This window comes from Dryas octopetala, chromosome 8 (assembly GCF_963921425.1).
Source record: "Dryas octopetala chromosome 8, drDryOcto1.1, whole genome shotgun sequence".
Classification (NCBI taxonomy): Eukaryota; Viridiplantae; Streptophyta; class Magnoliopsida; order Rosales; family Rosaceae; genus Dryas; species Dryas octopetala.
In genome coordinates, this window is record NC_141373.1 from 20761369 (window position 1) to 20785374 (window position 24006).

The 24006-nt window shown below is 36.0% G+C and overlaps 2 protein-coding genes across 3 annotated transcripts; both read right to left on the minus strand.

The window, feature by feature from the left end:
- Nucleotides 1–1847: 1847 nt before the first annotated feature.
- Nucleotides 1848–15795, minus strand: LOC147277931 (proline-rich receptor-like protein kinase PERK8). 2 transcript variants are annotated; one of them, XR_015123971.1, is made up of 11 exons: nt 15244–15795; nt 14293–14426; nt 13653–13750; nt 12499–12848; nt 10972–11424; nt 10678–10838; nt 3218–3291; nt 2969–3110; nt 2699–2848; nt 2214–2342; nt 1848–2062 (listed from the first exon to the last, which is right to left on the minus strand). XR_015123971.1 is itself a non-coding variant. In XM_086255037.1 (11 exons), the coding sequence occupies exons 1-10, from the start codon at nt 15413–15415 to the stop codon at nt 2252–2254; spliced, it is 1812 nt and encodes a 603-aa protein (XP_086111163.1). In that variant the 5' UTR covers nt 15416–15795; the 3' UTR covers nt 1848–2062; nt 2214–2251. The 2 variants fall into 2 exon arrangements, 1 of the variants encoding a protein (XP_086111163.1); XM_086255037.1 differs by having other exon boundaries at nt 2214–2329.
- A 5265-nt stretch (nt 15796–21060) lies between these two features.
- Nucleotides 21061–23481, minus strand: LOC147277932 (Tetratricopeptide repeat (TPR)-like superfamily protein). Its single transcript, XM_086254892.1, has 2 exons — nt 23328–23481; nt 21061–22987 (listed from the first exon to the last, which is right to left on the minus strand). The coding sequence occupies exon 2, from the start codon at nt 22934–22936 to the stop codon at nt 21350–21352; it is 1587 nt and encodes a 528-aa protein (XP_086111018.1). The 5' UTR covers nt 22937–22987; nt 23328–23481; the 3' UTR covers nt 21061–21349.
- Nucleotides 23482–24006: the final 525 nt, after the last annotated feature.

The window sequence follows — 24006 nt, forward strand, 5'->3', positions numbered from 1 at the left end:
GTCCGTGTATGCCCGCACGGAGTGAAAAAATGGACTACCGAGCTTTCGGTGGATGCAAATGGGTGCATCTGCACAGTTTTAGGTTGCAAATGCATCTTTTTAGATTGCAGATGCATCTTTGTAGGTTGCAGATGCAGGTTTTAGGTTGTAGATGGAGCTTTCAGATGCAGGTTAGGTCGCAGATAATGCATCTGCCAAGCGCTCGGCTAGAACCACCGATGGCTCAGTAGACAGTTTGAGCTTCTACTTAATTTTTTGGCCGGCTAGGGTTTGAGTTAAATTTCTTTCTCATTTTGGATTTCTAATTAAAGCACCCTAAAAATTTTCCTATTATATATGTAATATCATTCTCTTATCTGGAGACCAAATTTTTTATGTCTGGATATTAATAAGCTAAATATTCATCAACAATATATATATATATATATAATTTTTCTCTAAACCGAATGCGTTCGTATTTTTTTTTTTGGCAAATAACCATTGCCGAGTAAGGTACTAAATTGATATATATATATATATCGACATATTGATATTGAGGTACTAAATTGTACTTTGCTCATAAAAGAAATATATATGCAATGTAGTTTTTGAGAAATTTGCACATTTACCACCCATACTATAGGGCGTGTGTGCAGTTGTTGGGTAGCCCAATTGGAAGGGCCGTAGAATTACCCATAATGCACCAAGTTCGATCCCTCTCCCCCCAACTCAAAAAAAAAAAAAAACTTTGCTCTGTGTAGCAATATCACACCTATCATCAATTTTTTCTATTTTTCTGTTAAATTGAAGAGTAATTTCGTCAGATCATAGAGAAATAAGCACATTTACCACCTAGACTATAGGGGTGTGTGGATTTACAACCCAATTTTTTTTTTTTTTACTAATTGCCATATAGGCTTTGCTCCGTGTAGCAATGTCACATCTACCGTCAATTCCATCTATTTTTTTGTTAAATTAAAGAGTGATTTCGTCAAATCATATATAGGACTTTTAAAAAACAAAAAAATAATAATAATAAAAAAAACATTTTATCTCATAAAAATATTTAACATTAAATAAGATATTAGCTCATCTGACGTCGCTCTCCGCCACATCATCTTCGACCTATCCCAGACCTTCCCCTCCACCACCCATGACACCTTAGACTACCACTGTGGTGGCCCACGACACCAAATCTTCTTCGAGCAGTTGACCACTAAGGCGACGATTGTGACCTGTGGTGGGGTGCAATCGGATGGGGGAGGGATTAAGTTGGGTTTTTTATTTTTTCTAATTTGATTATGATAAAATAAATAAGTTTATTAAAGCAATTTTAAATTTTTTAAATTCAAGGGTAAAATAGAAAATTTGGTAAAAATATATTATGATTTTACAAAAAAATGTCACGTAGATGCCACATTGCTTCATGGCACAAAGTGTGGGTGACAAATAGTAAATTTTGTTTTGTTTGGGTGGTAATTGCACACACCCCTTATATTTTGGGTGGTAAATGTGCGAATTTTTCAATGATATGACGAAATCACCCTTTAATTTAACAGACAAATAGATGGAATTGACGTAGATTTGACATTGCAATACGGAACAAAGTATGTATGACAATTAGTAAATTTTTTTTTTTTTGTGGTAAATGCACACACCCCCTATAGTCTAGGTGGTAAATGTGCAAATTATACTCTGTAGTTTTTTACAAAATTGGAGGAAAGTATACTGATAAGCATCCATTATTTAGATCAAAAGGATTATTCTTAGATAAGGCATAAAAAAGACAAACTTATAATTTGTCTAAGCCATGTTTTACTATATTCAAATTTTCAAAGCCTTGTAAGCAATGCCTCCTTTGACCGAAGCCAAGAAAACCCAAATCACATGGCCCATTTAAGGGAGAATAACAAACATGAGAACCTACAAGCATCATCAAGAAAAACATAAAAGGTAATACCATCATCTGTCAAATGAAAGTAAATTAAGTGTGCCATTGTCTTCTTAACTGCTGTAATGATAGGTACAATTGCTACCCTGAGATGTAGAAATTGTCACTTTCCCCTTCAAGAAGGTATTGAACCTGGGACAGAACCCAAGTGAAGCATTAGTTAAAATGAACACGGGTTTTTGTTCACAAAGCTATATTTCAATGAGTACAACATAAGTTTATAAAAATGAAAAGGTACATGAGAAGCTGAAAACAGCATATAGAACAATAGAATAAGCAATACCATCTTCCAAATGAAAACTAAGTGTGCCTTTGTACCCTTCACTTCATATGATGAGGCACAAAGTGCTCTCCCAGGTGGTGGAAATGGTCATTTTCGCCTTCAAGAATGCGGACGACCTGTGGTAAAAAACTACTATTTATATTTCAATGCAGTATAGAGATAAAGAACCTTGATGAGACATTTGTAGTTTGAATGCAAAAGGATCTCTGTTTACACAGTCCATCACCACAACATATATTTATATATGCGTTTCTTCAGCATGTGATTGCATGCATTTTTTTCCCAACAAAGTGCAGCCGATGAGCTCACATGTTTCAGAAAGGTTTTTGTCACGTTGTCATACCAGGTAAGAGAGTATATAAGTGCATAATATGCATTATAGCTTAAAAAAAGATGGTTTGGGAAATAAGTTGATCTTAGTTGCAAACTTCTTACACTAACAGTTTCCATAAAACAATAAACATCCAACGGATAGCGTTAATTACCTCTCCCATTGATGGACGCATTTCAGGGCTTCTTTGCACACATAGGTATGCGGCTTTAGCCATAAGGTACACTTCATATGTGTCATATGAATCTCCAATACGACGGTCAATGAGTTCATGTAGTGCAAGCCTCTGGATTATTGGTTCTGCCTACGATTTCCATTTAATGGATAGAGATTAATCAGATTGGAACAGAGAAAATAAGCAGAGTTGTTTTTGGTGATTGAGTAGAAAATAAGCTGAAAATTTACATCCTCAAGTCCAACATACCCACTGCCGTAGGGATTGATCTGGTTCTTTCGAATCAACAATCTTGCGCCCGGATATTAGTTGTAAGAGAATCATGCCAAATGAATATACATCTGTTCTCACAGAAACAATACCATTCTCTGCATACTCTGGAGCAAGGTAGCTACAAGGACCAAAAGTTTACTTGCACTTGGTTAGTTAAAGTGACCAAGAATAGAGAATGTAGAATGTCATAATCAGATGTAACAAAAAGCTTTTAGAAGTCCTCACCCTAACGTGCCAAGTATCCTTGTATGCACAGGATCATCGCTTGTCTTCCATTTGGCTAGGCCAAAATCACCTAACTGAGTGTACAAGATCATTCCGTTAGCTGCTATAGTTTTTCTTGTCTTCAATTTCTTGTATAATAACTACTCTGATATTACAATCAAAACCTTTTTATTTTCAAAGGAAACAGAAATATTAAACTCCACAAAAAAAAAAACAAAAGGAGAAGCCCAATAAAGAGCAAAGAAAATGATAGTAAAAAAATTCTTTATTGTATAAAGAAAAAAAAAACACTATATGGTGATTCAGTTGTTGCATTAAAATACTATGCTGAAGATAGTGAAATGGACCCCCACAAATCAGAGTGAGAAAGGGCACAATTGACGGTTACCAACGTAATTACTATGCGTGAAATTCATTTAGATACTAGGCCTGTTTGATAACGTTTTGCAGAATTATTTTCAAAAAACAAATTTATAAAATGAAAACGAGAAATTGAATTTTATACCAAACTTGAAAATGTCAAAAATAAATTCAAACTAATATTAAATTATTCCTAAAAAGGATTAAAAATAAATAACATCATTGAAAGATTCTATATTAAATTATATTAATCCTAAACCCACTCATTTTTATAAAATATATAAAAATCCTAAAGAACAATAACAAAAGAAAAAATGAAAAGGATGCTTCTAGATCTCCTCAACCTTCTTCTTTGTTTCATTGTTCTCCTTTTTGCCTCCATTGGACTGGTAATTCAGCAAATTAAGAGGTACAACAAAAACAAAATCCACAAATTGAGAGAGCATGTAGTTAGCGTGTATTAGCTGTAATTAGTTGTCAATTAGCAATAAGTTAGCAGTTTTAATTGTATAGTTGACTTACCATCTTTGGTATTTGTATCCTGTATAAATACACACAGTATAATGAAGATTATTCATTCAGCCTAATTATAATTCTCAATTTGGTATCAGAGCTGATGGCTAAAGATTTTTCTTCCGCTGCCTAATCTCTATTCTTGCTGAAAGCAAACCCTAAATTCTACAAAATACTTAGAAAATACAAATACTAGTATTTTCTGTACCTACATTCATCTGCCCAGAAGACGACGACAACCAGCAGACGCCGACGCCGACGCCACCCAGAAGTTGGCGACGCTGCTGCCCAGAAGACGACGACCAGCTGACGACGACGCCGCCCAGACGACGACGACGCTGCCCAGATAACGACGCCGCCGCCATCCAGGAACGCCGTCGATCCCTTCTGCTTGCAGCGCCGTCGTTCCTTCCTGCTTGCAGCGCCGTCGATCCTTCCTGCCTGCAGCGCCGCCGATCCTTCCACGATTCTTTCTGACGCCGATCCTTTGTTCCAACAAGTGGTTTCTGTTCTCTGCTTATAACAGAACCCAGATTGCACAGGGTCCAGAAGTTGTTTCTGCGTGGCTGGTTTTGTGATTTCTGTTTTTTAAATCAGTGACTTTTATAACTTCTGTTTTTCACCCTTCTGGTTAACAGAATTAAGCATATCTGATATGTCTGACGGAAAAATGACTCCTGACAGCAAGATGCCAACTGCTGTGACCATTCAGGATAATTCCTCTCAAATCCATATGAAATTGGATGGTACAAATTATCGTGTTTGGTCAAAAATTCTAGAGATGCATATTGCAGGTAGAAAAAAGAAAGGCTATATTACTGGAAGGAAAGTTGCGCCTGCTGTTGATGATTCGGCCTATGATGAATGGGAAGCTGAGGATACTATGGTAAAATCATGGCTTATTAATTCCATGACACCTAACCTTATGTCTCATTTTGTTCAGTGTGGAACATCAAAGGAGGTTTGGGATGCTGTTAAGAGGAGCTATTTGGATGTCTCTGATTCTTCTCAAGTTTATGAACTGATGAAGAAAACTTTTCAGCTACGTCAAGATGGTCGGACTCTCACAGAATACTACAATGAGATGAACTCCATTTTTATGGAGTTAGATTATCGGAGGCCTAATGACATGGAGTGTACGGCTGATATTGAAAAGCAAAGGAAGCGCATCGCCGAAGATAGAGTTTATATGTTCCTTGCAGGTCTTGATCACAGTTTGGATCAAGTTAGCAGTCGGGTTTTGGCGACTTCTCCTTTGCCCAGCCTGGAAGAGACATACTCACTGGTTCGTCGTGAAGCACAACGACGGGTTACAATGGGAACTGAAGTTTCTTCTGAGGCATCAGCCCTGGTAGTCCAGAAGGGTAGCCTTCGGTCAGCCTCACCTCCTGCTCCTACTTATGGTCCATCTGACCCTCTTACTCGTCGCTGCACTCACTGCAATGGTACCAGACATACCGTCGACGTTTGCTGGAAGAAGCATGGCTACCCGGAGTGGTATAAGCTGAAGCAAGCTGAGAGGAAGAACAAGAAATCTTCTCAGGCTGCCCTTGTTGACACATCTCTTTCTTCTGCTTCTCATGTCTCACGAGTGTCTTCTCAAGGAGGTAATTTTGGTTTAGCCTTTATTTCTTCTGCTAATAACACTTGGGTTATTGATTCAGGGGCTACTGATCATATGACTAGTAATTCTTCCTTGTTTGATTCTCTAATATCTCCACCTGTTAAGTCTGTTCAGGTTGCTGATGGGACTCCCATGCCAGTTACAGGGGCCGGGAATGTCTCACTTTCTCCCACGTTCTCCATGTCTTCTGTCTTACTTGCACCTACTCTCTCTAATAACCTTCTTTCTATTAGCCAGCTTACCAAGCGTCTCAACTGTTCTGTAACCTTTCATTCTACTCATTGTGTGTTTCAGGACAATCTCACGAAGACGACGATTGGCATTGGTAAGGAGAGAGGAGGTCTGTACTACTTGGAGGGGGCCACGGCATTGCAATCCGAATCTAGTCGCGGCTTTCACGTAGAGAGAGAGAGGTCTGATAGGGAAAAAATTCTTTTATGGCATTGTCGTTTAGGTCATTCTTCATTTGCCTACTTAGAACGTTTATTTCCTAAGTTGTTTTGCAATGTTTCTATTTCTAGCTTAAGATGTGAACAATGCATTTATGCTAAAAATCATCGTGTTCCTTTCAAACTCAGTTCCAATAAAAGTTTGAAACCTTTTTCTTGTGTTTATACTGATGTTTGGGGTCCTTTTTCTACCCCGTCTGCTTCGGGTCATAAATACTTTGTTTCATTTATTGATGACTGCACTAGGGTAAGCTGGGTGTATTTGCTAAAGTCTAAGAGTGACGTTATCCATGTTATTCCTCAATTTTACAAAATGATTGTCACACAGTTTCATACTCAGGTTCAGGTTTTTCATTCTGATAATGGTCGTGAATTTGTGAATCAGTCTCTTGCTGATTTCTTCAAACTCCATGGCATCCTTCACCAGACAACGTGTGCCTACACACCACAACAGAACGGTATAGCAGAACGTAAGAACCGGCATCTCCTAGAGGTAGCTAGGGCCTTATGTTTTACTATGCATGTTCCTAAACGTTTCTGGGCAGATGCTGTCATGACTGCTGTTTTTCTTATCAATCGAATGCCTGCCCGTATCATTGACTACCAAACTCCTTTGAGGATGTTATCACGGTTCCACTCTATTCCTTCTACCCTTAATCTTTGTCCTAAGATTTTTGGTTGTGTGTGTTATGTTCATGTTCATTCTCTTCATAGGGATAAGCTTGATCCACGTGCTATTCGGTGTGTCTTTCTTGGATACTCTAATTCCCAAAAGGGATATAAGTGTTTTCTAATACCCCAAATCTTATGGAGACTGAATCCGAACCTGAAGAAGGTAGGGGTGAAAGGCCAGCACAGTTGTTCCAAAAACACTATACAAGAAGGAACAAAGATGCTACTGCCGTGCCTCCTTTTGATTCCAGTACTTCTCTTGATGATACTACCATGCCATCGAATGACTCTTCCAAGATTAATTCTGAGGTACATGTCTCTTCTCCTATAACCTTTGATAATGATTTGGACTCTAATCCTATAGTTTCAGATTCTTCTTATTTGGATCCTACCACTGTAGCTTCAGATTCTGCTGACTTGAATTTACAAGTCGGTGGTCAGGGTAGGAAATATCCTTTTCGTGATCGTAAAGAACCTGATAGGTTTGGTTTTTCCAAGTCATCTTCTAATGTCATTTATCCAATGTCTGATTTCATCTCATATCATCGGTTGTCTAAATCTCATCTAGCTTTTGCCCTTCAGTTGTCTTCTGTGTCTGTTCCTAGTCATTTTCAGGAAGCCCTTGGAGACCCCAAGTGGAAGAATGCTATGGTAGAGGAGATGGAGGCTCTCCAGAAGAACTCTACTTGGGAGATGGTCGAGTTACCTCGAGAAAAGAAGACAGTAGGGTGTAAGTGGGTATTTACGGTGAAGTATAAGTCAGATGGGACAGTGGACAGGTACAAGGCTAGACTAGTAGCCAAGGGTTACACCCAGACTTATGGGATTGACTATCAAGAGACCTTTGCCCCTGTAGCCAAGATGAACACTGTTAGGGTCATACTCTCTCTTGCAGTTAATCTGGACTGGCCGCTACGACAGTTTGATGTGAAGAATGCATTTCTTCATGGTGATCTGGTAGAGGAGGTGTATATGGATCCTCCTCCAGGATTTACACCAAAAGGAGGTAAAGTATGCAAGCTGAAGAAGGCGTTGTATGGATTGAAGCAGTCGCCGAGGGCTTGGTTTGGCAGGTTTAGCTACTCAATGAGAAAGTATGGCTTTAGGCAAGCTTTGGCAGATCACACTCTGTTCTATAAAAGGGATGGTGATAACATTACCTTGCTTATTGTTTATGTTGATGATATGATTGTTACAGGCAGTGACATACGTGAGATAGAGAAGCTTCGGAGCTATCTGGCCAGGGAGTTTGAAATGAAAGACTTGGGAGTTCTAAAATACTTCTTGGGCATTGAAGTATCTCGATCCAAGCAAGGAATTTTTCTCTCTCAACGGAAGTATGTGTTAGATCTCTTGGCCGAAACTGGTAACTCTGCCTGCGAACCTGTGGATACTCCTATTGAGGTGAACCATGGTCTAGCTGTTTACGCTCATCAGGTTCCAACGAACAAGGAGAGGTATCAGAGGTTAGTAGGGAAGTTGATCTATCTAGCTCATACTAGACCTGACATATCATATGCAGTTAGTGTTGTGAGTCAATTTATGCATAATCCGAGTGATAGACATATGGATGCAGTGAATCGTGTTTTGGCTTATCTGAAATCCTCTCGAGGTAAAGGTGTTATGTTCTCCAGGCATGGTCACCTAGATATTGTGGGATATACTGATTCTGACTTTGCTGGATCCAAATTGGATAGAAAGTCTACTTCTGGGTATGTGTCATTTGTTGGGGGCAACTTGGTAACTTGGAGGAGTAAGAAACAGAAGGTGGTATCTTTATCTAGTGCAGAAGCGGAATACCGTGCCCTTCATCATGCGACTACTGAGCTTGCTTGGCTCAAAATTCTCTTGGATGAACTCGGGTATGGTCCCCAAAAATCGATGGTGCTCTTTTGTGATAACACAGCGGCTATTGAAATTGCTAATAATCCGGTGCAGCATGATCGAACCAAGCACATTGAGCTTGACAGAAACTACATCAAGGATAATTTAGATTCTGGTGTGATTGAGGTTCCTTATATTAGGAGTGCGGATCAGCTGGCTGATATGATGACTCATGCCGTGACTAGTGGTTCTTTCCATACATCGCTATCCAAGTTGGGCATGTGCGATATTTATGCACCAACTTGAGGGGGAGAGTTAGCGTGTATTAGCTGTAATTAGTTGTCAATTAGCAATAAGTTAGCAGTTTTAATTGTATAGTTGACTTACCATCTTTGGTATTTGTATCCTGTATAAATACACACAGTATAATGAAGATTATTCATTCAGCCTAATTATAATTCTCAATTCATGTCAACTTTCGCCTCCTCCTCCCAAAAGTTTTTAACTGCAACTTCCATGGTTGCTTCTTTGAGATAAACTTGTAAGACCATCAGGAACCAATTCCATTGTGCAGATGCACTTTCCATTCAATTTATTTTTAAGATCTAAAGCAGTTTTGAAGAATTCTGAGAATGGGCACTTTAGCAGCAAGGTATATTGTCAAAGTAACAAATTTATAATGCTCAAGAGTTAGAAGAATGCAAAAGATAGAAAAAACTGTATGAGTACTGAAATCTCCTGTTTTGCAAAAGGTGTCTCAGTATTCTTCAAAAACACGGAGAACATATAAAAGTCATTCTCATTTTTTATGCTGTGTTTTAATTTCGCATCCGAAAAACGATATTCTGTGTTTTCCAAAGACGCCCCACCAAACGCATATTAGGTAAGATTTTGATTTTGTAAAACAGAAAACAGAATCGCAAAACATTACCAAACGGGCCCTAAATGTGTAGAGCTGCTTCTTGAGATACAATCAGTGGTTTAGAGACCTTGTCATGTGATGGCTCTCCAACTTAGGCCAGATAGTAGTTTCTGAGTTCTCATACATCATATGATGCATGGCCTCCTTTGGCAGACATAATTGGATTGTACTGCAAATCTTCTAATTGGACTTAATCCACTTTGCTTCTGACATATCTTATGGTTTTGCTTCTACAGCTGTGTCTAGATCTCATTGTAATAACAGAACCCTTACTTGGACTTTCCATAGTCCAACATTGATCTTCCATCAAATTACTCCACATCGAATCATGTACTCAACCCTTTCACTTGCTATGATGGCATTCCTCACTTACCTCTGGGCTTTGCCAATCTATTGTAAAATGAATTCCCAAGGATAAGTTATGTGACTGGATGGACAAACAAACAAGGGAGAAATTGCAACTGGCAATGTCAACGGAGAAATTGCACTAGTGTTGTTCGCTAAGAAAATCAAAGGAATCCTCGTACTATAATCTCTCTCTACAATGATTTCTCTCCTTCTAGGCCAGTAGGCCCAGGCACCTATTATGTTTTGTATATCTCATTATTTTTCTTCCTAGAGATGTAGTGTATAAGACCTAGTTACCTTGGGTCTACACATCTAATTATTCGGGTCCAACAAGGAAAAGAAAGGTCCTAGTCATACAAGGAAGAGAAAATTAAGAACTAAACCTGTTATACTAGACCTCAGTCCTACCTAAAATGGTCTTGTCAAGAATGATATTCCATTTGAAAGAAGAGAGATGTTTCATGCAATCACAAACTACACGACATATAGAAAGAAATACAAAGATACACGATTCCTAGAAGTCCTACTCATAGATCATTAGCATAGAGCTATTCATAGGTGGCACTAGATTTTTATCACAAATTTGGAGGACATCACACGCACCCACCAAAAGGAACTTTGAAATTACATTCTACTAACCAAATCTCAAGCATATTAATTAACCAAAACTTGAAATGGAAAACATATTATGAATTTCCTCTAAGAACTTCATAGAAAGACAAACATAAAGAATCACATATTAATTTACCATGGGAACATAATCGAGTGTGAGCAGTATATTGCTTGGTCGCATGTCTCGATGAATTATAGGACCTCCACGACATTCTTCATGTTGGAAACGCAATCCTTTTGCAGTTCCAAGGGCAATAGCATGCCTTTGGTGCCACTCGAGAACTGCTGCTTTATCATCTATGAAAATAACAACAAAGAATTAAGTTAATTAACAACAGAAGATGCACTAATCATGTTCATATGGTATCAGCACAAGAGCTAAAAATGATAAGAAAGAAGTGTACTGGGACAGAATTTAACAGAAGTTTACCAAATAGGTGCCATTCAAGAGATTTGTTGCAAATATATTCATACACCAAGATATTAAGGTTCTCCTTGCAACAATAACCCAACAGCATGACAATGTTCTTGTGGCGTGCAAAACCTAAGACATAGACCTCGGAGTGGAATTCTGTAAATCCCTGTTTACTTGCTTCTTTCCGCACCTTTGCTGCAATTTGCTGTCCATCCTTAAAGTCACCTTTATATACATGACCATATCCACCTTCTCCTAATAAGTTTTCCTTTGAAAAATCATTTGTTGCAATCTGTATCTCTAAGTAATTGAATGTCATTGAATCTTTGATATACATTTCAGTCCTTGTTCCACAAATGGAACAAAGAATTGGTGCCTCTGAGGATCTCTGTCGGAAGACATTTTTATTTTGCTTCTGGACAATTTGATGCACATTGGAAGTTTTATTGTCCCCTTTGGTTTGTATGCCTGGAAGACAGAAAATATATGCTTAATCCCTACACTAGTGGTTAGAGTGCTCTATATATAAGCCAAAATATTGAAAAATTTGGAGTGATCTATAACCCTGGTCACTGCTAAAATCATATTTGCCATTGCAGATACCTTTATGCAATGAGTTATTTTAAGCTAAGATGCCCCTGAAAGAAGGCATCAAGCACTTCTTTGTTATAATAGCATAATGTTCGTATGTCCTGTGGTCCTTTCAGTAGATTATGCAAAAGTTCCATTTCAGGCTTTCACCTTCTTCTGATTTGAAACTGAATGATGTGGATCTTCTAGCGTTTAGACAATCAACTTTGTTCTAGCAACTGTATGGATCCATGTCATATAAGTGATGAAATTGTAATTTCATTTTTCTTAGTATAAGACATATTATCATTCTTGTTCATTTTAATGAGAAACTTATACAAGGCGAAATTCCAAGTAAGAGAGATATTAAAGAAAAACATATTTGCTTTGCTACTTATTGATAAAGTTTGTTGGTTCACCACTATTCCTAAAATCTTAAGATATTAGGATGTGGGCCAACAATTATTTTATATTCCAACACAATCCCTCACCTCACATTAAGGTCTCTCTCCACCATTAGAGCCCAACATGTGGAGTTCAACTTATATTGGGAGGATCAATTGCAGGGATTCAAATTCAAGATGCTCTGATACAATAAAATTTGTTGATTTACCACAAATCCAAAAAGTCTAAGCTATTAGGATGTGGGAAAACAATTATTTTATATTCTGACACTTACAAAGTCTGTACTCCAAGAAGAGACACTATACATTAATATTCAGAGAAGAAAAATAAAATATTTGACTTGATAATTCAATATTTTGGAACTACATAAAATATAGAGAATTTTCCTCGCTTGAGGTTTTTATTGTGAGATGAAACTTTCTATATTATGTTCTAAGAGAAGCTCAGATTTTATGCATAATGAATTGATATTAAAGCTGAAGATGGAACACTTATTTCAGAAAGAACAAGATATCTTTCTTAAATTAATAAAGCGTTATGTATAAGGGAATATGACAAGCTTCTAACCTGACTTTTCTTGCTTAGAGGAAGACCCTAGATCCAATGAAGAACTATAGTCTTGTAACTTAAATGTAGATGAAGGCGTCCAGTTGGTCTTAAGAATATCAGAGCTTTCCAGTGAACCATTGGATACAGAGTAACTTCTACAAGAGATGACTGAGTGCTCGTTGTGTCCATTACCTTGGCAATTCAATAGTGGAACAGGCTTGGACAAGGAAAAAAACAATTTGTGTTCTATAGTATCCGTGTCATCTGTTGTATGAGGTCTCACAACTTCCACAGCCAAGCTATCTTGGATTATTGCAACCTTGCAAGGTATCTGCTTAAGGTAGAACCTCAAATCCCGTCGAAGGTGCCTGTTTAGCTTTTCAAGTTATTATTGAAGCCAAAGCTAAACAGAAAATATAATTTAACAGAGGGCTGCACACAAATGCACACGTAGGGAATATAGGAACAAATGGAAAGTTGGATGTTACAAAGATAACTGGGAAGCTTTCTTTGACAAATTGGAGTTGTTATTTTGTTTCAATGCATCAAATATTATATATGCATAGGGTAACCTTCTCTTACTAGATATGTGGCATGTTATGTAACTTATGCTTCTAGACAATGAATTTGGACTGCACATTCTAACTAGAGTCAACTTGATCAATTCTGAAAATACCTATTCATATTCTTGTGACTGTACAATGACCATTAAAACTAAATTGCACTACCTTCTAAACCATGAACAAGAAATCAAAAGAATAGAGATGTTTTTAGTATCCATATTCTAATGATATTTCACATATCATTCACATGCAAAATAACAGGACCATCAAAACACAGATTCCTTTTCAATTTATAGTACAGGATATCAGGATATGTGATATACACTGTAAAGATCCATCATAAAATAGTTTTATATATGAATTTAATATGTCAACCACTTCTCAAATCATGTAAAGGGTGGTGAATAGAATTTAAGGGTAAAAGGAAATCATTTCTGAATGAATAGTTTCCATAAGTCATGAATCTTGACCTATGGAAACTCTTATAAAAATAAATAAATAAATAAATAAATAAATAAATAAATAAGCCATGAATCAACACAAATAAATTAGATATCAAGTGTTAACCCTGGTGAAGTCTGATATAAATAAGCAGAGAAATAGAATTACCTATCAAGTACAACCCAAGCTGCATTACAGGCCATAATCTCTTGCAAAATAACCTGCTTAATGGGAAAACCAGCAGTAACTTTGACTTCAATGCTGACCTGAATATAGCAAGGAAACTAGTGTGGTGAACAAAAAAGCAACTAATGAGGAGAGAAAGCAGTATTCTTGCATAAAATATAGAAGTGACACTGTGGAAACTCTGCATAAAATAAAAAACAGAAGCAGCAATCCAGCATCATCGTAAATTTTTTTTCTTTTTTTTCAATAGTGATTCACATTACTAACCATCTGAAAGAGGCTAAAAACAAGAACTGGACACCTTCACAGCCACTATGTTGATTACAATCTTATAAGTAATAAAATATATATAATAAGATACCCCGATTTTTCAGACGCTGATACATTATTTATCACAATTCATGAGATATATCGTCCTCTTTATGTATTGCAAGATTTGATGCTATTATGATAGGTAAAAAAACTAAAAAGAACTTTCTGAATTTTCTAAAAAAGCTATGTCAAGACTCAAGACACATCTGATTGAGAGAGAGTTATGCACTCTATCAACCCAGGAACATGCTGAAAGCACAAATGCACAAATCTGTTAAGTAGTAATGATTAGCTTCAGAGAATATATTACTCCTTGATCTTCACACTGTTCTGCGTTTTGAAGAAGCATGCCAACATATATGTCAACTTTCTTTGTAACTTCTTCCTCCACTGCACGAATGCTTGAGCCAAAAAAATCTGGGCATGGTTTTGCTTGATATCCCACTGTTCCAAGGAAGGAAAGAAAAGCATAGGGACTAATATCAGTAAGAAGAACACTTATAGTATTAGTCATATCTGCAGTCAATTACAGTCTGCTATTATGCACCAAATAATAGTAAGACGTGCATCTATGTTAACCTTCCACATAATGGAAGCACTATATCTACATGTTTTAATCACAATGCGTTATCGTCGTTTTAAGCAAGCTACGCATAAATGAGAAACCATAACTTTCAGAATATTTAAGACACAGATGAATTTTTTAGAATGAACCATAATAATAAAGATGAGATTTGAAGATGCATGTAGGATCGATGGTGACAATGTTCTCTGGCCTATTGACCTGCTTACTGCCTATGATAAACAATTGCTAGTAGGTGGCTATGCCTCTGATACTTCATCAACAATATAGAGAAGTCTACAGAACTAGAGAAGTGAGCACCATCAGAAGAATGCAGGCGTAGTTCTTCCAACTTTTATTAAGGGAATTCACAAAGGACAACGTTTGCCATGCCTCATCTTAAATACGAGGTATAGAAATGAAGCGTTCAGTCATTAGTACTAGGAAACTAAGTCACAAGGCGAAGGATTCCAACTCCACATCATTAATCAGCTTTATCAAAAAACAATTTCAAGGACATAACCAACCAAGGATAATGCATTCATTAAATTAGACATTCTTATTCACTAGCATCTATAAGATAAGATTCTTCCAAAACCCAATAAAGATTTCATCATATTAAGACTATGTAAGCTCCTGTTGAGAGAAACCCAATAAAGAATAACTGTAATACTTTAAGACATTCCATCAAACACTTACTGGAGTGAATGACCCTGTGCAAGACCCCAAGCACAATGATGGTATCGCCTCCACGTAAAATGTCACCCCTCATTCGGACACCATCGAGAGTGATTTTAAGCTCCTGCAGACCGCGGTCCTTGGTTGCATCATAGGCAATAACAACATGAGATGGCGTCATAGGACTCGCCATGGACACTCACTCACACTGTTATCAATATACCACCACAACTGGGTCTTGGATTTAGAACTTGTTTTTAATGTTTTGGTGGCGAAAATGGTATTTAAAAGAAGATTACTGAAATTGGTTTGCATGAAATACCATGGAAGAGAGATTAAACCCATTAAAGATTATGACTGGTCGCCCAATGATATGTTGGGATTAGAATTCTGGAAATTTTTTTTTTTTTTTTTCTTCCAAAGTCTCTCTCTGCAACTGCATTGGAACCCAAGAATATATGCCATGAATATTCTTACTTAGTACCAGAAAAATGGCGCCTTCAATGTGGCCAATCAGATGATTGCAAGGGAATTGAGAGCTACGTTGGTTTGTGCTTTAACTGCTAGTGTTTGGTCTGCTTAATCAATGATACCCAAAACATTAGAGACTCTCTATCTTTCTGTATTGCGATTTCTGACTCAGTCCTGTCCTGCTGTCTAAAACATTTTCTTGTTAAATGCATGCAATTGTTCTCGCGCATGCAATTAAAGAGAACTGCAATACAACACCAAAACCAATTGGTCATGGCTACATGGGAAATTTTGAAAAGTAAACTGTTTTTTTTTTTGTCTTCATAGTCTTACTCGAATGTCCCTTGATTACTACTAGAGGGTGGTTTGAGCGTTATTCCACATGATTCAAGTGTTTTTATAAAATTGTAGAAAGTAAATAAGGACAGTTCTAATATTCAAATTTTTACTAATATTTCAATCTTCATATCTAATGAGTAATGACAACCCCTCAAAATCTATTGGCTTAAAATTTTCAATGTGGGATTTTCATTCTCTTAATAGGCCCCTATCATGTTATATTGAGTGAAACACATGTAATCAAACACGTAGATTAATTATTATGATTTCATTAAAAAGTTAGAACATTTAATCCAAAATTAATTAGTATTAAATTATACATGTTAATAATTGTACATGAATTGTGGGGGCTTATAGCTTCAATCCTTGAGCACTTATTCCACATCTTTTGTTAGAATGTTAGACGACTCGATCTTGACCTCCTTCTTTCTTGAAATAGAAGATGATAATTGTATAGGAATCTAGGAGCATGCTAATGAATGTTCTTGAGAATGTTCTGTGTGTATGTACCTTATAAAGATAAAAGATACATAAAATTAATCAATCCGTATAACACTGATTTTTTAAAGAAAAGATGCGAAAGGATCATTATTGAAGCTTTTTTGTATCATTCCAATTTTATCGATGTGCCCTATTAATTGGAGCATCAGACTGTTTTGATACTTTGATGATCCTCTGAGGTCTTTTGATTTGATCATGGTGTGGTCACTCTTACTAGTGAAAATACTAGTATGACCCCATATCTCATATAACTAGAGGGAAGCGATTTTCGCACTCTCTTTTCTCCGTTTGCACTCTATCTCTGTTTTTAATGTATTTTGTATATTTTTATTATATATTTTTCCAAATCTACCATTTTATGGCTGTTGAATTTTGATTTTAATTATCTTTCAATAATAATTATTTTTTCATAAATTCTCTCATCATTATTAAAAAAATAAAAATAAGTAATTTTCTCTCTCTCTCTGTATCTTCTTCATATTGCATCTCTTTGCCTTCTAAGCCATTTTTTTTTCTTTTGTGAACCAGTTTTGTTCGTGCTTTTAATCATCATTCTATACTTTCATTAGGAAAATATTTAGCCTATCATATTTTTTTTTTTCGTTTTCTTCATGAGGGTCATGATTTATGTAAATCAGTCTTGTACGTGCTTTCAATCATTATTCTATACTTTCATTAGGAAAATATTTAGCCCGTCATATTTTCTTTTCATTTTCTTCATGAAGGTCATGATTTATGTATCTTCTTCTTCTTCTTTTGATGGTGGGTTTTGTGTTATGAAATTAATTGGGGTTTTCAATTAGTCCACTTCCTCATTTTTGGGTCTTTTGACACTGCATAGCAACCACTAATAATTTGTAGCATATTTGATTTTAAAAAAAATGAATGTCACATGATAGCTTAATAAGAAAAGAGAGCTAGGTGTACTATATATCAAGAAGACGAATAGAAGTGTAGAGAATTACATAAGTTTTTCTTCCTTTTTAAAAAGAGAGTTATAGAAATAGATATATTATTATTATAATTTTAAAAAATTAAATGTGTAGGATTTAATGTTGCATAGGTGACATTTTATAATTAAAAGCTAAAGGGTATATGTGGAAAATAAATAATAAAAATATATACAAACATTTAAAAAAAATAAGAAGGAGTGCAAATGGAGAAAAGATGAGTTCGAAAATCACCTCCCTAACTAGATTTTCTATTAAAAGCATGAAATACATGAGCATATAAGAGTAAATCTAATCTTGCAGCCAAATTACTTAAATCTCAATGTTTATTATGTATCTCGTGCTGAAAAGAAATTCTCCTCATATAACTAATACACATAATATCTATCTAGTTATTATCACATGCACACCACACGTGTAAATGTGCAAAATCTGATAAGTTTTTTCTAACTTATACAGGAGTTGATTTTCGCAATCCAAAATTGACTTCATACATGCCTCTACAGTCTACAGACTCTACACTCTAAATAGCAGTGTATATAGTTTGTTTTAGAGTGCCGAATTAAGTCATCTCCCTTTACTTATTAAAAAGTTAATATCAGTCTTGTTAATGTATTGCTGATCGAGTACTAAATGAATCAGAAAAACTAATCATCATAAACCTAAAGGCAGCTGCTTCTAAAGTAGGGGTTTTAAGAAAAATGTGGATGTTCATGTTCTCACACTGCAATGCAATTCAATGATTTAAACTATCCATTTTTTAGGCTTATATTTAAAGATTATCCTTGTAAAAATCAACTAAATCAAAAATTATATAGTCAATCACTTAATTATTATGATCATTCTTGTTGGAATTTTTGTGTTTATTAAAAAAAAAAAAATTCAGTTTGTTTTCAAAGTTGTTTGACTTGGTTAGTCGGAGACCTAGTCTTTCTCAACAACTTGGAACTATCCCCAAGTTTTTAGCCCTCAACGTTACTTTTTGTTAGTCACAACGTCTTTTTTTGTTTTGAGGAAATAATATATATAGAAGCAGCAGTAGTCTAATGCATAGCGCTCGATACTTATATAAACATATCAAAAACTAATGAAATATATCAAACTTATGGAGTCACATCCACTTGCGTTATAATGTAAAAATAACTATTACTAATGGTCACTATTCGACAATGGCAATCTCCTCAGTTAAGAAAAATAATAATAAATAAAAAAAACCTAATCGCTTTGCGTAAAAAATACGGGACTTGTTATAATATGGGTTTATTTATTAAACTTTTTAATTGAGTTTATTTATAATTAAAGACTGTAAAATAAATTTTATAATTAATTTTGACATTCAAATCCATTATGTTATAGTTGAAGAGACTTACTTATATTAGAGCCATATTTGTTACCCCACAACAGTTTTGTAGAAATTATCAATTAATAAGGAATTAAATGATACAAACAAAAAAGTTCTCTTATTTACCACATATTTTCTACTTTTATATCCTTAGATCCATGCACGAATATGACAGACCAATTTTGGCCCATTATTGACAAAGTCAAAGGCCAACTTCTTGGGTAGATGCAATTGATTGCTTTACTAGGATGGCCATTATTCAAAGATGGCTCTAAGATCTAACATAACTATTCAGTAAATAACCAAAAACCCGATTTTAATTCGATTGGCTCTAACATAACTATTCAGTAAATAACCAGAGACCCAATTCAATTATTAAGTGTTATTAACTATAAGTGTTAATACGATTATAAGGAGGGATTCATTTTGCTTCCACAATGTACGTACGACAGGATGGCATACTGGTGTTGACATATTTTGTGTTGCATGTGGTTCAATTGTGGGGTGGAAATACGTATGATCTTATCATTAAAGTTATGGTTTGTGATATTTGTAGACTTGTAGTACTCATCAGCAAAATGATGGTTGTGTGGAACATGAGAAACCCCAGGAGCTCATTTGGTACGCTTCACTGTTAAGGACCTCACTATTTCTTGAGACTGTACTGGACTCTCTCGAACAGGCTTAAACTGGACTAATATTATCCTACGTTTAGTGGTGCATTAGGTCTTCACTATTTACGTTTAGTAGTGGGGTGGCCAATTGACCAAAATGTAATTAATCAAACTATCTCATTAACTAAAATGGGATAATACATTTGGTATTAACTTATTTGTAATTATAAAATGTTTTATTGACTTATTTGTAATTTGTTATTTTGTATATCGTAAACTAGCTGAAGCTCTAGCTAGGGTTGGGCAACAAACCGACGAGCCCACCTAACTCGCTTGAGCCAATTGGTCGGATCGGGTTGGGCCGGGTCCACGTCATCACGGCTCAAGCTATTATTTCAAGGCGGCCCAAATCGATATAAATGGGCTAGTTTCGATTTTGGGCCTCTACCGACTGAAATCCACTGACCTGCCTGTTTTCTTTGGGCCTCTTATTTTTTTATTTTAATTTTTGATGTTAGACCCAAACCAAAGGTCCAAAACCACCCACTCACCCAATCTTTTTTGAGTGCTTATATTCTCTAATTATTGTCCTATTTTCCCTCTCACTTTTTAATGAATATATTAATGACAAGTTATATTCTTTGCAAAATGACTGTAAGGACTTAATTAAAAAGAAAAAGAAAGTAGTCCTACTCTACCCACCCACTCTTAACTCACTCACCTCCCTACAACCACTTAAACTCTACCAACCTTAGAAGGGTGCTTAATTCATTTATTAATATTGTTTTTGGGTGATATAACAGTTAAATAAGAGTGGAAGATAACTTTTCTAGTGGAAAGGTAAGCAGAAATCAATTGCTGCAACGATGCTTGTATATATCATCCTCCCTAGCCAATGGGCGTTGAAGATCACTCTCCCCAACAACTTTCTTGAATGTTTATGCTATTCAACATTGCTGCAAATGCATAAAGAATTTTCTATAGTTTCATGCATTTAAATGTCAATTTAAACTAACAAAAGCACCACACAGCCAAACACATATTCAACATCAAACACTAAAAACTAAAAACATGCATTTGATTAATTTTCACTGTTCAATTAATATAATTGACTATTTGGGAAGCAATTGTACATCAAATGCATAAAAAAAGAATAATTATACATTTCAATTGGCATAAGCCCAATAGTATTATCGATTGTAAGTTTTAGTGATAATGTAAAATTAGGGTTTATGAAAGATGATTGTGGGTGGGTGGAAATAGTGCTTAGCGGGTGGGTATTTGAGTTGTTATACTAAAGTGTAATATATAAATAATGAGAGGTGGAAAAAGTGATTTAATATATTTTTCAAATTTAATAGGGGTGTATGAATAAGATATGTGGGAAAATTGTGGGTGAGAAGATTGCACATTTCCTAAATGGGCGGCTTTGGGCTTTCAGCAATCGAATACCAGAAACTCCCAACATGATTCAAACAATATGTACCCAAAACTTTTTCATTTTTCAGAAATGAAATCCACAGTTCTGGCACCTTTATGCAACCGCAAAACATTTTTTTTTTTTTTGGTACAAAAAACATTTTATTTTCAAATGGACAGCATAGATATTTCAACAATGCTATAACATAAGTACAGCATGGTACAAGCAATTCATTACTCATTAGCCAAGCCACTTTAGCTGCCAAAAACAATTACAACAAAGAACCAGACATTTTGTTAGCATTTTGGTTCAGACAGATATCAGCACAACTCTAGCAGTACAGAATGATCTTTTTCCAAACTTGGTGTTCCAGAATAATCAATATACACCATGGTTAAATCGAACAAACTATATCCATCAACTATATAAATTATAGATTCATGATGAACTCTTACTCTTCTTCTTTTCTTCACTCGTTTTCTTCTTACCTTCACTTAGGTACATTAGCGATATAACCTTCAGCCTCCATTTCCCAAAACAGTAACCTCAATATCAGATAAATATCTTTGCCTCTGTGAGGCTGTAATTGGTCTGCGTTAAAAGTATATACATGGTTTTGTATCCCAATCCAACTACATCCAATCACATTCCTCACACCTTTATGTTTCATAGCTTTCCTGACTTGAATCATGCTTTCCCATCTTCCTCTCATTTCATATGCCCGAGCCAGCACCAAATACGGTAGAGATGACTGTGGTTCTGACTTCATCATCCTTTGTGCAACTCTTTCAGTGAGTTTAAAGTCTCCATGGATCACACAAGCACGAAGAATCGATTCCCATATCATAGAACTAGGTTCATAAGGCATTGCTGCTACTGTATCCATTGCTTCTTCAAGTTTACCAGCACGACTCAACAAGTCCACAATGGGCGTATAATGCTCTTCCCCAGGTATGATTCCATATTCCTTCTCCATTGATGAAAATATTGTCATTCCCTCATCAACTAAACTCCCAAAGTTGCAAGCTAATAAAACTCCAGCTAGTGTTAAATTATCTGGTGGGGTACCTTCACTAACTAATTCCTTGAGCATGTTCAGGGTCTCGAATACCTTACCATTGTGAGCCAAACCCAATATCATGGTGTTCCAAGATATCAAATCTTTCTCACCCATATTTGCAAAGATTTTCATGGCATAATCTATTATTCCAACTTTGGTGTACGAATCAACAAGTGAACTAGCAACAATTGCATCCGACTCGAAACCTAACTTAAGAACCAAAGAATGGATCTGGCTACCCAGCTCTGCTGGAAGAAAAATGGATGCAGAGCTTAGTATACTGCTAAGTGTAAATTCTGTTGGCCTTAGGTTCTCCCTCAAGGTGAGCACAAAAAGTCGCACCGCATTCTCCACATACCCATGCCTTGCAAAGCTTGAAATCATGGAATTGCAAACGGCTGAATCCCACCAATAAAGTTCTTCAAAGAGCCTGACTGCATCCTCCAATCTGTTGCATTTGGAAAACAGGTCAATAGCAGCACTTGATACAATGCTATTCGAAAAAAATCCCACCTTGAAGCATAAAGCAAAAATTTGCTTACCCTTTTCCAAATCAAACAAGTTACAACAAACATTGATCACCGTAGATATTGTAAACTCATCAGGTGAATGCTCGGTGGTTCTCATCAAATAGAATTGATCTATGGCCAACTCTTCATACCCTGATCTATGACAACCCCAAATCAAAGAGTTCCATGAGATAATATCCACCTCCTCCATAGTGAAAAACACGCCAAAAGCATAATCCAGAAACCCAAGCTTTCCGTACATGTCAATCAAAGAATTCCCAAGTACCACATTGGATAAATTCATACTATTCCTAATCATACCACCATGAATTTGCTTACCATAACAAGCACACGACACATGCGACATCATAATTGAGAATGTGTACTCACTGGGTCTCACACCCGCAATTTGCATTTGTAAAAACAGCCCCAATGAAGTATCAATAAACCCACATGAAACATAACCCGAAATCATCGTGTTCCAACTAACCACATCTCTCACAGGCATTTCGTCGAACGTACCGTGTGCCCTTTCGAGCTCACCAAACCAACAGAACCCCTTTAAGCAAATGTTCCAAGACACAGTATTCTTGTCAGTAATCTCGTCAAACACTCTCAGTGCATCGTAAAGGGTACCAAACCGAAAGTAAACATCGAGACAACGATTACCCAGAAAAGTATGGCTGTTAAACCCCACTTTTATTAACTGGGCATGTATAATTTCAACAAAATTCAAAGATTTTAGAGATAAACAGTGGTCTAGGAGACGTGAGTAATAGGAGAGCGAGGTTTTATGAAGCCCACAAACTTGCTTAAAAAATGAGTGCATGCAAACTTAGTGCTACTACGAAATACAGAGCTTGTAATATACATGCAGTGCCTAAGCAGTCATACGGTACCGTTCTGCGCGTGATTTTGCTGCTGGGTCTGCTTCTTCTTGTTCCATCTACGTAGATACCAATTGAGAAAAACGAAAACTTTGTATGTGAAAAGCAGTTGGTGCTAAACAATTTTAACGGTAAGTTTCCCTCCGGCGCAAGCAAAGCACAGTTTTGCCCCCACCTAATTTTTGTAAAGGTGGGTCTTACGCATTTAGTTGATTTTCAAATACTACTTATTTTAATTTTATTATAGGGAAAAATAAAAAAATAAGACACATACTTTGATGATTGTTTCATTTTAGAATGTTAATTTTGTTTTATGTTAATGAATGATACATACTTTCATTTTGTGTCAATTAAGGACCATATTTTTTTTTCATTTTTTATTTCAATTTTGGCTTGACGTTGGACCTATTAAAATTCCACCAAATTTAGAAAAATTATACTGGATTTAAATATATGCATCTCCTCTTAACAACCATATAAAGATCACCCAAATCGGATCTCTACAACTCCAGATAATCGGCCCCAAAGTAGGGTACCCGAAACTGTCCAATTTTTTAAATTTTTTTTTCAGAAGTCCGATTGGACAATTTCAGATACCCTACTTTTGGGCCAATTATTTGGAGTTGTAGATGTCCGATTTGAGTGATCTTTATATGCTTGTAAAGAGGAAATACATAACTTTAAACCAAGT